Source organism: Rhinatrema bivittatum, chromosome 18 (genome assembly GCF_901001135.1).
Source record: "Rhinatrema bivittatum chromosome 18, aRhiBiv1.1, whole genome shotgun sequence".
In the NCBI taxonomy this organism is placed as follows: domain Eukaryota; kingdom Metazoa; phylum Chordata; class Amphibia; order Gymnophiona; family Rhinatrematidae; genus Rhinatrema; species Rhinatrema bivittatum.
In genome coordinates, this window is record NC_042632.1 from 17,363,195 (window position 1) to 17,377,568 (window position 14,374).

The 14,374-nt window shown below is 42.7% G+C and overlaps 1 protein-coding gene across 1 annotated transcript in view; it reads right to left on the reverse strand.

Annotated features, from left to right (window-relative positions):
- WWC1 (WW and C2 domain containing 1) overlaps window positions 1-14,374 on the reverse strand; it is a 297,528-nt gene that overhangs the window by 55,163 nt on the left and 227,991 nt on the right. The window contains exons 10-11 of the mRNA XM_029583831.1: window positions 13,430-13,519; window positions 6,065-6,597 (exon numbers count right to left, since the gene is read on the reverse strand). Coding sequence (XP_029439691.1) covers window positions 6,065-6,597; window positions 13,430-13,519 — 623 coding nt within the window. The remainder of the gene's footprint in view (window positions 1-6,064; window positions 6,598-13,429; window positions 13,520-14,374) is intronic.

The following is a 14,374-nucleotide window of genomic DNA, read 5'->3' on the forward strand; positions in this document are numbered from 1 at the left end:
CTGTGCAGCCACCTCTGATGTGGATGGCTTAGAAGCACTGAATTCCAGCTCAGGAGGAGGGATATTGCTTCCTTTATTACTACATGAAAGCACTTATGGGCAGAGGGGGGAAAACATTCATCATAACCAAGGCACACGTAGCTAAATGACTTTCTTGGGGTCACATTAGGCTGTCAGAGGTAGAGATGATCTGAACTTGCTGGACAAGCAGATCAATGACAGCCTTTCTGGTTTCCTTCCTTGTGGCTGGCATGTACTGTCAGCATTACCATATTTATTAAGTTTCCTGAACTACATAACTGCAGGAGCTGGGAATCCCTCTAGGTTAGAGAGAACTCGATTTCAACTGTTGGCACTGGCAATAGAATATATTTTGGTAGGAAGGCCACAGAGTTTCTGTTTAATATTAAGCAAACAAAACAGCAGTATCTCCCCAAAGTTCACAAAGATGGCACTCCAGAAACTTCTTTTACATGGTGTCGCACCCTTCCAAAGGCATGCATCTTTTTGTGTCTGATCTAAGCATTCACACTACAGCAGGCTGCAAACATCCATCATCGAGACAAGACGTCACGTTTGGTGCCGATCTATTGCAGGAAAAATCATTTGATCTAACAAAAAGAAAGCATTTGGATTTGCAGCAGTAGGTGGCAGAATCACAGCATTTTAAGCATTCACGTTTTGGAAAAATCCTTTCACAACTGTCCCAAGCTGGGGAGATGCCATTACTTTGTTTTGTATATTGGAGAAGGAAAATAATCAGCAATCAACAGCAGTGGAGCAACATAAAATTATAGACAGATAGGGCTAGAAAGGTCTTCAAAACGTCTTCTATCTTATTCCTCTGCCAACATGCAAGATAAACCAGCCCAGACTGATGTATGTCTTACCTGCTCTCATAACCTTTCAACAATGGATAAATTCAGCACCTCGCCAGATAATTATTCCCATACTAAACTGCTTTTTAAGTTGGAAAGTTCCAATCTAAATCTCCTCTGCTACAATTTATGCCCATTATTTCTATCCTCAGTAACACTGAAGAATTACTTATCATGAGTCTCTTTACAACTCCCCTTTATGTATCTGAATATCACTGTCAAGTCCTACATTAGACTCTACCTTCAGCCCAGTAGTCCTGGATACAATATTTAGCGCCTGTTACACAAGAATGGGTACTGGGCATAGGTAGTAATAGGGTTGCAACCTCACCCAGATCAAACCAAAGAGGCCGATCTAGTTTTGAGATTTTCCCATTGTATGTGTGGAGTTATAGCTCTGATTTTCCTGAGAAAAGTAGGTCTACTCCATGTATGCATGCAATAGATCAAAAAAGCCTCTTCGGTTTGACCTGGCTGAGATAGCAACCCTAGGTATCAAATATTCAACAGCTGCATTTCATCATGCTCAGCCACATCGCTTCAAAAAGAGCTAAGCACTGCTTAGAAAGTAAAATCTTTCATTCTCTACTCCTCTAATAAACTGCTTTGGATAATTAGTGTGCCTGCTGACTGAATAACACTAACTGATGATCACTTTCATCCTCTTGGAATCCCTTTCAAATAGGCTTCAACAAATCACCAAAGGTCACAGCCAGTCACGGCCCATTTGGAACCAAAACAGATTACAGTTTTCTACACATCTATCCAAGATGACAAAAATATGTCTCTGGCTAAAGAACAGCAAAGTGATAATCTTGATTATCATCCTGATAATCTTCTTCTAAACTTTATAAACACCCAGTATCTTCATTACTTATGATTTCTTCTTTATTATTAAAAACTGCATTTTTGAACTGAACAACTCATTGTAAATTATACAATTAATTTTTTTTTTTTTTTTTTTTTTTTTGAAAACTTTACCTTCTACAGGTTTATACACCATGTTAAAGTTACTATCTTTTCTTCTTCTTACTCCCAGTTGCATGTTTCCTTGTTTATTGTAACTGCATTTATAATATGTATATTACATATTTGTTCTTGGTTCCGGTTATTACCCCATTGTTTATTGTAAACCGGCCTGATGTGATGTTATCACGATTGCCGGTATAGAAAAAATTAAAATAAATAAATAAATATATCAGTCAAGGCTTTCAGACCGCGCCGGAGATTCAGGTTACTGATGGTGACAAGGTGAATCCAGTCCAATATGCATTTCACATCCTTGGGATATTTCATTGATCATTCAATTTAAAAAAGGAAAATTCAATGTTCTCACTTTCCCCTTTCAATTGCAATATTAAACATTTCATTCAAGTAATAATGACTGATGGAGAACGGTGTCTGTATGTGTGTGCTTCTTTCCTGGCAGGGATTGGTGGACACTGAAGAGACCTATGGTGAAGTTGGGGGCTGTAATTTGCCAGATCATTATCAGCAAGGTCATAACCAGTTTGGAGGTTGCTAGTAGTTAAAGCAGTGGTCCCCAAACCTGTCCTGGAGGGCCACCAGCCAGTCGGGTTTTTGGGATATCCACAATGAATAATCATGAGAGAAAATGTGCATGTTATGGAGGCAGTGCATGCAAATTTTTTCTCATGCATATTCATTGAGGATATCCCAAAAACCCGACTGGCTGGTGGCCCTCCAGGACAGGTTTGGGGACCACTGAGTTAAAGGATTCAAGCTCGCTACATTTTTCAAATTTGCATCATTCCCAAAGAGAACAATCAGTAATAAGTAGAGACCTTCATTTTCAGTTTTTATTTCATTTTTCCATGGAATTTCAATGTTATAACAAAAAAATCAGTAGAAAAAATGACTTTTACACTAATTTTTCTCCTGTTATAAAAAAGTCATTTTTCCACTGATTTTTTTAAATTATAACACTGAAATTCCCAGGGGAAATAAAAACTGAAAACGAAGATCCCTAATAATAACAGACTGCCAAGAAAGTGAGGTCAATATTCAAAACAGTTTGCCTAGCTAACTTCAGGAGTTAACCAAACTCAGACTTTTGTATTTCCAGCTAAGTTTTAGACAGTTAAGTCACCACGAAGCTAAAACTTAGCTGGAAAAGAGAAAGACGGCACGAAGGTATTCCAGGAGCACGGCTTAAGTTTATCCAGGTAACTCTGGAAAAATTGCTGTCTTAAACAGGGCGAGTACAAGACTCTTTGGTGCCCTAGGCGAACCTTTAGTCACTCATCCCCAGACTCCGGCACAGAGCGCCCTTCTTCGGCAGTACTGGCTCTTCCCCTCCATGTTGGTGCAATTTTGCCACCTCCAAAGTTCTAGTGCCCTAGGCCAGTGGTTCCCAACCCTGTCCTGGGGGCCCATCAGTCAGTTGGGTTTTCAGGATATCCACAATGAATATGCATGAGAGAAAATTTGCATGCTATGGAGACAGTGCATGCAAATTTTCTCTCATATATATTCATTGTGGATATCTTGAAAACCCGACTGACTGATGGGCCCCCAGGACAGGGTTGGGAACCACTGCCCTAGGCGACTGCCTGGTTTACCTAATGGAAGCACCGGATCTCGTTCTAACGTTTGCCAGAAAACTTAAAAATAAAAGTAGGGGGCCAGCAGCAGAGGAAAAAAAAAAAAGCATGGGATGAGTGGCTCCCTACCATCCCCCAAGATGCTGTAAACATAAATTTCCACTGCCTAAAGCACCCCTTCCCCTGCCCACCCAAGAAAGTCATGATGCCCAGTGACGCAACGAATGGTCCAATCATTGCCCAAGTGCAGTTAATAAATCAATACTACATGCTAGCACTATCAGAGCTATAGGCACCTAGTATTACGCGCAGGAGGAGGATGTAAGACTACTGAGGATTCTGGGGTGGGGTAGGGTTTTGCAGACACACATTTTTAAAGATAGGGGATGCGGAAGGAGGGAAATCAGGCCACTGAGCAGCATTGCTATTTATTAAAATATTGAAGGGGGGTGAGGGGGTTTAGCATTACCGTGATGCTAGGACAACATAAAATGGACACAAATAGGATTGGAAGTGAGGGAACCCTCAAATGGTTTTCAAAAGGCTGTGTTTGTGAAGGGTTAGCAAAACTAAGAGTAGATAAAGTGATGGGGGCCGACAAGGGTTTTATGGGAACAGAGAAGTTCTGAGCTTCTGGCAGCTTCACTGGCCGACCTTTTCAATTTGTTGATATTTGTTACGGAGGACCAGAGAAGGGCGGATGAGGTTCCTATTCATAAAAGTGGAAGTAAGAAGGAGGCTGGGAACTACAGGCTGCTTAGTCTGACCTCTGTGGTGGGCAAAATAATGGAATCACTGCTAAAGCAGAGGTTAGTACAGTTTCTGAGACAGCACAGTTTAACCAGATTTAGGTCTTGTCAGATGATTATCAGTTTCTTTGACTGGTGGCCCTAAAAGTGGCTGACTGGGTTAGAAACTGGGAGGTGACAAAGGGTAGTGGTAAATGGAATTCACGCCGAGAAGAGGGGTGTGATTAATAGAGTGCTACAGGGATCAATCCTTGGACCAGTTCTTTTCAATATTTTTAGATGCGATATTGTAGAAGTACTATCGGAAAGGTTTGTCTTTTTGTAGGTGATACCAAAATTTGTAACAGAGTAGACAGCCAGGAAGGTGTGGAAACCATGAGGAGGGATCTGGTGAAGCTTGAGGAATGGTCTAGAGTCTGGCAGCTAAGATTTAATGTTAAAAAAGCAGGGTCATGCATTTGTGCTGCAAAAAGCCCAAGGCAGCAGTACAGCATGAAACAAGTGCAGGATCTGGGGGTAATCATATCTGATGATCTTAAGATGGCCAAAAAGGTAAACAAGGAGACGGCAAAAACCAGAAAGATGCTTAGTTGCATAGGGAGAGGAATGGTGGTTAGCACAAAATAGGTGGTGATGTTGCCCCTGTATTTGGAATACTGTGTACAATTCTGGAGACCACATTTTGAAAAGGATATAAACCGGCTGGAGTTAGTCCAGGGAATGGCTTTTAAAATGATCAGTGGTCTTCATTATCTAAACAAGTATATCCTGGAGGCAAGGAGGGATGATGAGATATGATAGAGATGTTTAAATATCTCCAAAGTATCCATGCAGAGGAGATGGGCCTCTTTCAAAGGAAGGGTCATGACATGAGAGTGAAATGGGGTGTACTCAGGCACAATCTAAGGAGAGATTTCTTAACAGAAAGGGTTGTAGATGCATGGTACAGCCTCGCTGAGGAGATGGTGGAGACACAGACAGGATCTGAATTCAAGAAAGCATGGGACAAACACAAAGGAAATCTGAGGGAGTGCTAGGGATTGTAGAGTTGAGCCATTGGTGTGGATGGGCTGGGAAGAAATAGGTCTTTTTCGGCTGTCCTGTTTCTATGTTTCTAAAATGATTAATAGGGTCTGTTTTCCTGTCTCTCTATTATACCATGCCTTCAGTCATAAAAAAGAGAGAGACGGAGCTGGTATAAAAACCCACATCCTGCCGTAATTCCACAGCTCCATCTGCTCTTCCTTATCTATGAGATTATGGTTCAGGCTGCTTCTTCTAGGACGGAGGTTGGGGAGAAAGCGTGAAACCTCCATTATAAAGCAGGTAGCTTTGTTGCCTCTTTAGTGCAACCTTTTCAATGCTACTTCCTCTTTTTTCATATTACTAGAGCAAGCAACAGCAGAAAAAGTGCAAATTAAAGTTGCATCATCCTGACAGTCTATTTCTACATTACTGAAACAAAAATTAAAAGAAATAAATAAAAGTATGTCAGGACATCCTGAGTTTATAATTTGAATACATCTGATCTTCTGACATGTTTACATATTATCATTTTCACTTGTAAACAATTTATATTTGAGATACTAATTAATGGTTTAATAAGAGAGAAAAAATCTGCATGAAGTTCTGTTGGTAGGGTAACAATGCTACTCAACCTAAAGCTGAGGAGCCACATGTGACTCTTTTGGGCTTTTGGTGCGGCTCGTTCACACTCTGTTGAAAGGATGAAAGTAAAACTGGAAAGCTTTAGAAGTGTGTCCCCTTCAGGTGCAGCATACCAGGCTTTACTTTAACCAACAACGGACTGAGCTTACCAAATTGAAATGAATCCATAATGATACAGAGAAGTTTAGGAGAAGTGGAGGCATACCTTGGCCTAGAGCTTTATCCTCGGCCTCTGTCCCTTCCAGTCTGCAGCCCTCAGTTACAGCGTTCAGTCTGAGTTCACAAAGACTCAGGCTCAGGTCACTATCATCAGAGTCCATGTGGCTTAGGAAGGCATCGCCAGCTAAAAGGGGGTCAATCACAAGCGGGGAACAGGGTGGAGAGGGGGAAGATAATGAAGACCTTGGGGACAGTGATGTCATCGACTTGGGAGTACCAGATAAGGATCTCAGAAGCTGGATGCGATTGGTCGTGTCTGTTCTCTGAAGTTTTGCCACCTCGTTCTCATGAATAGTGGTTATGCAGCCAGAAGGCCGGAAGCCTATGGCTCCTTCCTGGAGTAAAAAGTCCATTTTGTTCTGATACTCTAAGTCCAACTGTTCCAGCTGTTCGTAATAGAGATCTGTAAAGCTGGCAGACGTGGAGGAATCTTGACTGGATGTTGCGAGCGATCCTCTGCTAGAGGTTAGGGATCCAGGACTGCTACCCGATGAAAGAGATAGCATACTGGCAGACAGACTGTGGAGATCAAAAAAGAACATTAAGATCTGCATTGGACCAGTTTAATGAGTTCATTTCATTTCATTTTTACAGTTATATATTGCCCTCCTTCATAAAGGACCCAGAGCGGCTTACAACAGATATAAAAGTACAATAAATATTCAGAAAATATACTGAATATCATCAACACGGGAATACATTTCTCCTGTATTGGCAGCCCTAGACTGGCCCCCCAGTCTCAGGGAGGATTACATTCAAGGCTCCCATTCTGATTTTCAAAGCTCAGCATAAACTTGTCCCACAATGTATCGCAGCTACAGTTCAACAATATCAACCTAGGCGCTCACTTCGCTCAGCCTCTCAGTTTCTCCTGGAAATTCCTTCTGTAAAAGAGATTCAATTAAGCAAATCTAGAAACCAGGTATTTAGGGTCACAGGTCCCACCCTGTGGAAAAGCATCCCAGAGGAAATAAGAGCGGAGAGGGATTTCATGAAGTTTAGGAGAACCTTTAAGACATTTTTTTTTTGTCATGGCCTTTCCCTCCATTCTAATTAATTGGCCAGGATCTGAATACATGAGCTTGATTTTGTATATAAGAGATTTAATGCTCGCACTTGGTGGTGTTTATTATTTCTTGTTACAATAGAGCGCCTGTAATAGTGTCTGTTCCAATTATGTATATACAGTTGTTATCCACCAAGATTCATGGACTGGAGGAATATAAATAGTGTAAAATAAATAAATGAATACAATGATGATTAAATCCACACTGCTCCCTGGTAGAGAGCCTTGAAGTGAGATGTGTTTCAAGAGCACTATTCTAATGCACAAACGTCGCACACCAAAGAGAACAATAAGATGCACCGCAGGTGAAGTACCAACATTTCCATGGAAATCTCTGGGCAACTTGCGCTGGTGCCTGCAGTTCACCTGCAGATCGCCTGCAGGAATCTGCAGTGTGCTAGGGTAGCAAAGGATACCTCAAGCTATCATGCCTCAGGAAGGAAAGCCATTCAGAAGTAGATCTTACTTGCTCTTTAATTACATGAAGCTGGAGCAAGTATCTTGAATCACGCATATGATATGACACTCAAAGTGTAACTATTGTCTCCTCTTTTTTAAATAGTCTTTTTCAACATATGGCTCACTCTATGAAAAACATTTTTATAAGGACCATCATAATTTTGTGTGGTACTCCTATCCAGTGTCATTAAATTAAAGACGAAGAAAACAGCTCTAGGGCATTCTAGGGAATTCAAAGGGGAAAAACGTATCCTATGCCGAGCTAAACGCAAATGGAAAAAGTAAAAATCTACTACTAACTTTTGGGCCGATACAGTAAAGTCCTGTGTGCGTGATACAGTATGCAAATTAGGTCCGGCGGTAGAAACAGGTAAAAAGAGGCGCTAGGAACACTAGCATGTCCCTAGCGCCTCTTTAGGGACAGGAGCGGCGGCTGTCAGCGGGTTTGACAGCCGATGCTCAATTTTGCCGGTGTCTGTTCTCGAGCCTGCTGACAGCCATGGGTTCGGAAACCAGATGCCGGCAAAACTGAGCGACCGGTTTTTAACCCGCGAGCTTACTTCAAATTTTTTTTTACCCTTCGGGACCTCTGACTTAATATCGCCATGATATTAAGTCGGAGGGTGCACAGAAAAACAGTTTTTACTGCTTTTCTGTGCAATTCCCCGGCGCCGGCAGAAATTAGCGCCTACCATTGGGTAGGCGCTAATTTCTTAAAGTAAAATGTGCGGCTTGGCTGCACATTTTATTTACTGAATCTCGCGGGAATACCTAATAGGGCCTTCAACATGCATTTGCATGTTGCGGGCGCTATTAGGTTCGGGGGGGGGGGGGGGTTGGACGTGCATTTTCGACCCCTTACTGAATAAGGGGTAACGCTAGCGCGTTGAAAATGCGCGTCCAATCAAGGGTTAACAGTGTGCTCCGTCTGAGCACACTGTACTGAATCGGCCCGTTTGAAATTTATAGAAACCAACTACCAATATACAGAATCATGATTAACGAAACACACACATATATATATATATATACACACACACACCACACTCACATATATATATATATATATATATATATATATATTTTTTTTTTTTTATTACAACCATTCATGAAACAGGTTATAACTAAGATTTTATTTTCTCCTGTAAAGAGTCTGATTAGTCCCTCAGCTGATATTCTGTCTAATCTCTCTACTCAGTTTTTTTTTACACCAATTAATGATGCTATCTTGGCTATCCCAAATGCGGCAATATCACGCTGATATCTGGTGTGGAGATTCAACATATTTCTAAATTAAAGCCTTCAGTTTGCTCACTAGAACTAAATCAGACGAATGCCTTAAAAGTGATTAGGGAGGAAATAGCCCCTTTAAGACTGTGAACCTTTCCCTTGCCTAAGGTCATCTCCCTGAATCATTGAAGATGGCCACATTGCAACCGATACTTGAAAATCCAACCGCCGACCCGTTGGAACTATCAAGCTATAGGCCTATATCAAACTTGCCTTCTTGGCAAAAGTCATCAAAACTCTGGCACATAAACAATTAATGATTATCTGAAAGAGAAAAGGTAAAACCATAGTAAGGAAACTTTACTTCTTCGTGGCTTTGACTGTGGGCAGGATTACATCCTGGATCTTTTGTACATATTGGCTGTTAGAGATGTGAATCGTGTCCTCGATCGTCTTAACGATCGATTTCGGCTGGGAGGGGGAGGGAATCGTATTGTTGCCGTTTAAACTATCGTGAAAAATCGTTAAAATCGTGAGCCGGCACACTAAACCCCCCTAAAACCCACCCCGACCCTTTAAATTAAATCCCCCACCCTCCCGAACCCCCCCCCAAATGCTTTAAATTACCTGGGGATCCGGCGGTGGTCCAGAACGGCGGCGGTCCGGAACGGTCCCCTCAATAGAATCGTGTTGTCTTCAGCCGGCGCCATTTTTCAAAATGGCCACCGCAAAATGGCGGCGGCCATAGACAAAAACGATTCGACGGAGGAGGTCGTTCCGGACCCCCGCTGGACTTTTGGCAAGTCTTGTGGGGGTCAGGAGGCCCCCCCAAGCTGGCCAAAAGTTTCCTGGGAGTCCAGCGGGGTTCCGGGAGCGATTTCTTGCCGCGAATCGTTTTCGTACGGAAAATGGCGCCGGCAGGAGATCGAGTGCAGGAGGTCGTTCAGCGGCGGTCCGGAACCCCTGCTGAACAACCTCCTGCAGTCGATCTCCTGCTGGCGCCATTTTCCGTACGAAAACGATTCGCGGCAAGAAATCGCTCCCGGAACCCCGCTGGACTCCCAGGAAACTTTTGGCCAGCTTGGGGGGGCCTCCTGACCCCCACAAGACTTGCCAAAAGTCCAGCGGGGGTCCGGAACGACCTCCTCCGTTGAATCGTTTTTGTCTATGGCCGCCGCCATTTTGCGGCGGCCATTTTGAAAAATGGCGCCGGCTGAAGACAACACGATTCTATTGAGGGGGCCGTTCCGGACCGCCGCCGTTCTGGACCACCGCTGGATCCCCAGGTAATTTAAAGCATTGGGGGGGGGGTTCGGGAGGGTGGGGAATTTAATTTAAAGGGTCGGGGGTGGGTTTTAGGGGGTTTTAGTGTGCCGGTTTTCCTGCCCTCCCCCTTCTCCCGATTTACGATTTTTTAACGATAAATCGGGGGAATTGGTATTGTATCGTGGCCCTAACAATTTTTTGACGATTTAAAATATATCGGACGATATTTTAAATCGTCAAAAAACGATTCACATCCCTATTGGCTGTGTTTGACACAGTTGACCACATAATCCTCACTAAACGACTTGAGAAATTTGGTACCTTAAACACAGTACTTAAATATTTAACCTCTTTTCTCATCCATATAGAAGGAAAATCAAAGCGGATTACAATTAAAACTGGAGTGCCACAGGGGTCTGTGCTTTCAGCCACTGCTTAACTTGTATCTGGCCCCATATGGAGGCTTCTTGGGGGACTGGGATTAAATTTCCGCATTTATGTGGTGATGTACAATTCTTTACCCCAATCCACTCCGCAGTTGTTTCTTCATTTAAAAACCAGGAATCCACCTCTCAGCAATCCTGAAATGGCTTTTTTTTTTTTACAATAGAAAACCCCTAAATATTTCAAAAGCTGAGATTATGATTTTGAGCCGAGCCACCCAGATAGATGCACCATCAAAGCTGAAATTTGAGGGACATGGATTAGCACTCTCAACCTATGTCCACTATCTTGGAGTCTCTCTCGACTAGACTTTCCATGAAAGCTCATGTTCACAATCTATTAAAATATGAGTACTATAACTCATATAGTAAGAAGACTGAGACTTCTGTTATATCCATAATATTTTCTAGGCAGTCTTTCAGGCCCTTATTTTCCCAGGAACTGATTATTGCCTGGGGTATCAGAGTTACTTGATAAGTTATCTAACACTGAACATCAGAGTTATTCAGATAAGAACGTAAGAACATGCCATACTGGGTCAGACCAAGGGTCCATCAAGCCCAGCATCCTGTTTCCAACAGTGGCCAATCCAGGCCATAAGAACCTGGCAAGTACCCAAAAACTAAGTCTATTCCATGTAACCATTACTAATGGCAGTGGCTATTCTCTAAGTGAACTTAATAGCAGGTAATGGACTTCTCCTCCAATAACTTATCCAATCCTTTTTTAAACACAGCTATACTAACTGCACTAACCACATTCTCTGCCAACACATTCCAGAGTTTAATTCTTACCTCATAGGGGAGCTGTTCCATTCCCCTTATCATTTTGGTAGCCCTTCTCTGTAACTTCTCCATCGCAACTATATCTTTTTTGAGATGCGGTGACCAGAATTGTACACAGTATTCAAGGTGCGGTCTCACCATGGAGCGATACAGAGGCATTATAACATTTTCCATTTTAATCACCATTCCCTTTCTAATAATTCCCAACATTCTGCTTTTTTGACTGCCGCAGCACACTGAACCGATGATTTCAATGTGTTATCCACTATGATGTCTAGATCTCTTTCTTGGGTGGTAGCTCCTAATATGGAACCTAACATTGTATAACTATAGCATGGGTTGGGTTATTTTTCCCTATATTCATCACCTTGCACTTATCCACATTAAATTTCATCTGCCATTTGGATGCCCAATTTTCCAGTCTTAGAAGGTCTTCCTGCAATTTATCACAATCTGCTTGTGATTTAACTACTCTGAACAATTTTGTATCATCTGCAAATTTGATTACCTCACTCGTATTTCTTTCCAGATCATTTATAAATATATTGAAAAGTACAGGATCCAATACAGATCCCTGAGGCACTCCACTGCCCACACCCTTCCACTGAGAAAATTGTCCATTTAATCCTACTCTCTGTTTCCTGTCTTTTAGCCAGTTTGTAATCCACAAAAGGACATTGCCACCTATCCCATGACTTTTTACTTTTCCTAGAAGCCTCTCATGAGGAACTTTGTCAAACGCCTTCTGAAAAACTAAATACACTACATCTACCGGTCTCCCTTATCTACATGTTTATTAACTCCTTCAAAAAACTGAAGCAGATTTGTAAGGCAAGACTTGTCTTGGGTAAAGCCATGCTGACTTTTTTCCATAAGTTATCTAATGTTGATCATCAGAGTTATCCTGATCAGTTATCTAACGCTGAACATCAAAATAGCCAGATCAGTTATTTAACACTGAACATGAGAATTATCCAGATCAGTTATCTAACGCTGAACATCAGAGTAAGCCAGATAAGTTATCTAACGCTGAACATCAGAGTAAGCCAGATAAGTTATCTAACACTGAACATCAGAGTTAGCCGGATAAGTTAACTAACGCTGAATATCAGAGTAAGCCAGATAAGTTATCTAACACTGAACATCAGAGTTAGCCGGATAAGTTAACTAATGCTGAACATCAGAATTAGCCGGATTAGTTATCTAACACTGAACATCAGAGTTAGCTGGATAAGTTATTTGGCTAACTTAACTCTACCCTAGAATGCTTCCAACTTATCCAGCTAACTTTTATCTGGCAAAAAGGGCAGGTAAAGCAGAGGTGTTCAGAGTGGCAGAAAATTTAAAAACCTGCAGTTTGTCCAGTTAAGTTCCAAACATAGCCCATAATAATCATGATTTCCCACATCTCCTCTTAGTGTTTTTACTTTGGTGAGCTCTGTTGGGGCCTTTTCATCATGTTATGTATTTTTAGATTGTTTTATTGTATTAGTTATTTATCTTGACATTTATTATTGTACACTGCTCTGATTGTTTTTGAAAGGCTATATAACAAGTCAATAAACTGAACTCATAAAACAGAAAGGGGTCCAGTATTTGGAAAGAGGTGCTGTATTTTTGAAAGGGAGAGATCACAGAAATCTGATTATATACTGTACCTGCTTTTGGTAATTCCTTCAACTCCCCTATCTGGGGAAAACGGGTGCTATTTCAGTATTTCTGTGACTTCCTGTGAATTCGAGAATCAGGTGAGTGCTCCTTGGGACCTCTTCCAAAACTGCTCTTGGAACATCTCTGTCTCCCCAAAAGTGGAGTATTTTTCTTAGTCTTTCCTGTGTTATTTTAGAGGCACTCTGAATCACAAGCGGGTCTGAGCTGGGATTCATCCCCAAGCCATCACTGTATTCAGTACAGTAACCACTGGGATAACAAGTAGCCCTGATGAGCGCTTCTGAAACATGATGCACAGGAAGCAGTGTTTACTTTAACCAGCTGTATTTAGCTGTGATCTTGGCCGTGCATACTGTGGAATCTCTCATTCTGTGAATCCCACGGTGACCTTGAAGCTGACGGTAAAGAATACCTTCTCAGAGAAACTCACCTCTTCAGCTGTGAGTGTAATGTAGCCAGTGACCGCGTCGCCTCTTCCAGCTCTCGCACCAGCTGGGTCCGTTTACTGTTCAGCTTCAATCTAAGGAAGGCACCCCAGTATAAAAATTAGACACAGTAAGATAAATCACATAAAGCCATGGCACCATTCAGTAATCGACAGCAAGCTACACCAGGACTAGCCAATGTGACCCCCATGGTCCCCGGAGGACAACCAAAACAAACTAGCAGGGGTGTGATCTCTCCCCCCCCCCTTCAACCTCCACTTAATCCTCTTTCTCAGCCTCCACCCTTCTTACAGATCTCCTCCCCTCCAGTGGATCCCCTCTTTCTTCTCTCCAGGCCTTCTCTCACCCCCTCAGCTCCTTTCTTACATCCCTCAGCCAATTTTCTGTCATTTCCCTTCTCACTCTCCACAGCAAGTCTCCAGCTGGCCCAACTCTTAAACCCCCTCCTGCATTTGATCCCTCCCTTCAAACAGCCCCTTCTTCAAGCATGCCTCTGGCCAGGGTCAGCAGCAGGCCAAAGGTGGATGATAACTGGTGGGAAGAGAGGGCAGGCTGATGACAGAGGTGACCTTTTTCTCTTGGCTAGGTTCAGTGGGGGGGGGGGGGGAGTTAAGGAGTGAGGAGCTGTGGCAATCTACACAGGCCTGTGCACACTCTGCCTTTCCCTACCTCCATAGCTGGCTCCGACAGCAATTTGCCAGCAGCAGCAGCAGCAGTATTAGAAATGAAAGTCAGCAGAGGCCTCACAATCCCAGCAGCGGCCCCAGTCCTTCTTCGTGCAGGGTTTCCTGTTAATACTGAAATTCATGCGAGGGTGGGGCTGCTGCAGGGCCTGTGAGTGCGAGCAGGCTCACAGGCCTCACGCTGACTTCCATTACTAATGCTGCTGGTGCCTGAAGAGGTGCACTTGTGACCCCAGCCGAAGGTTT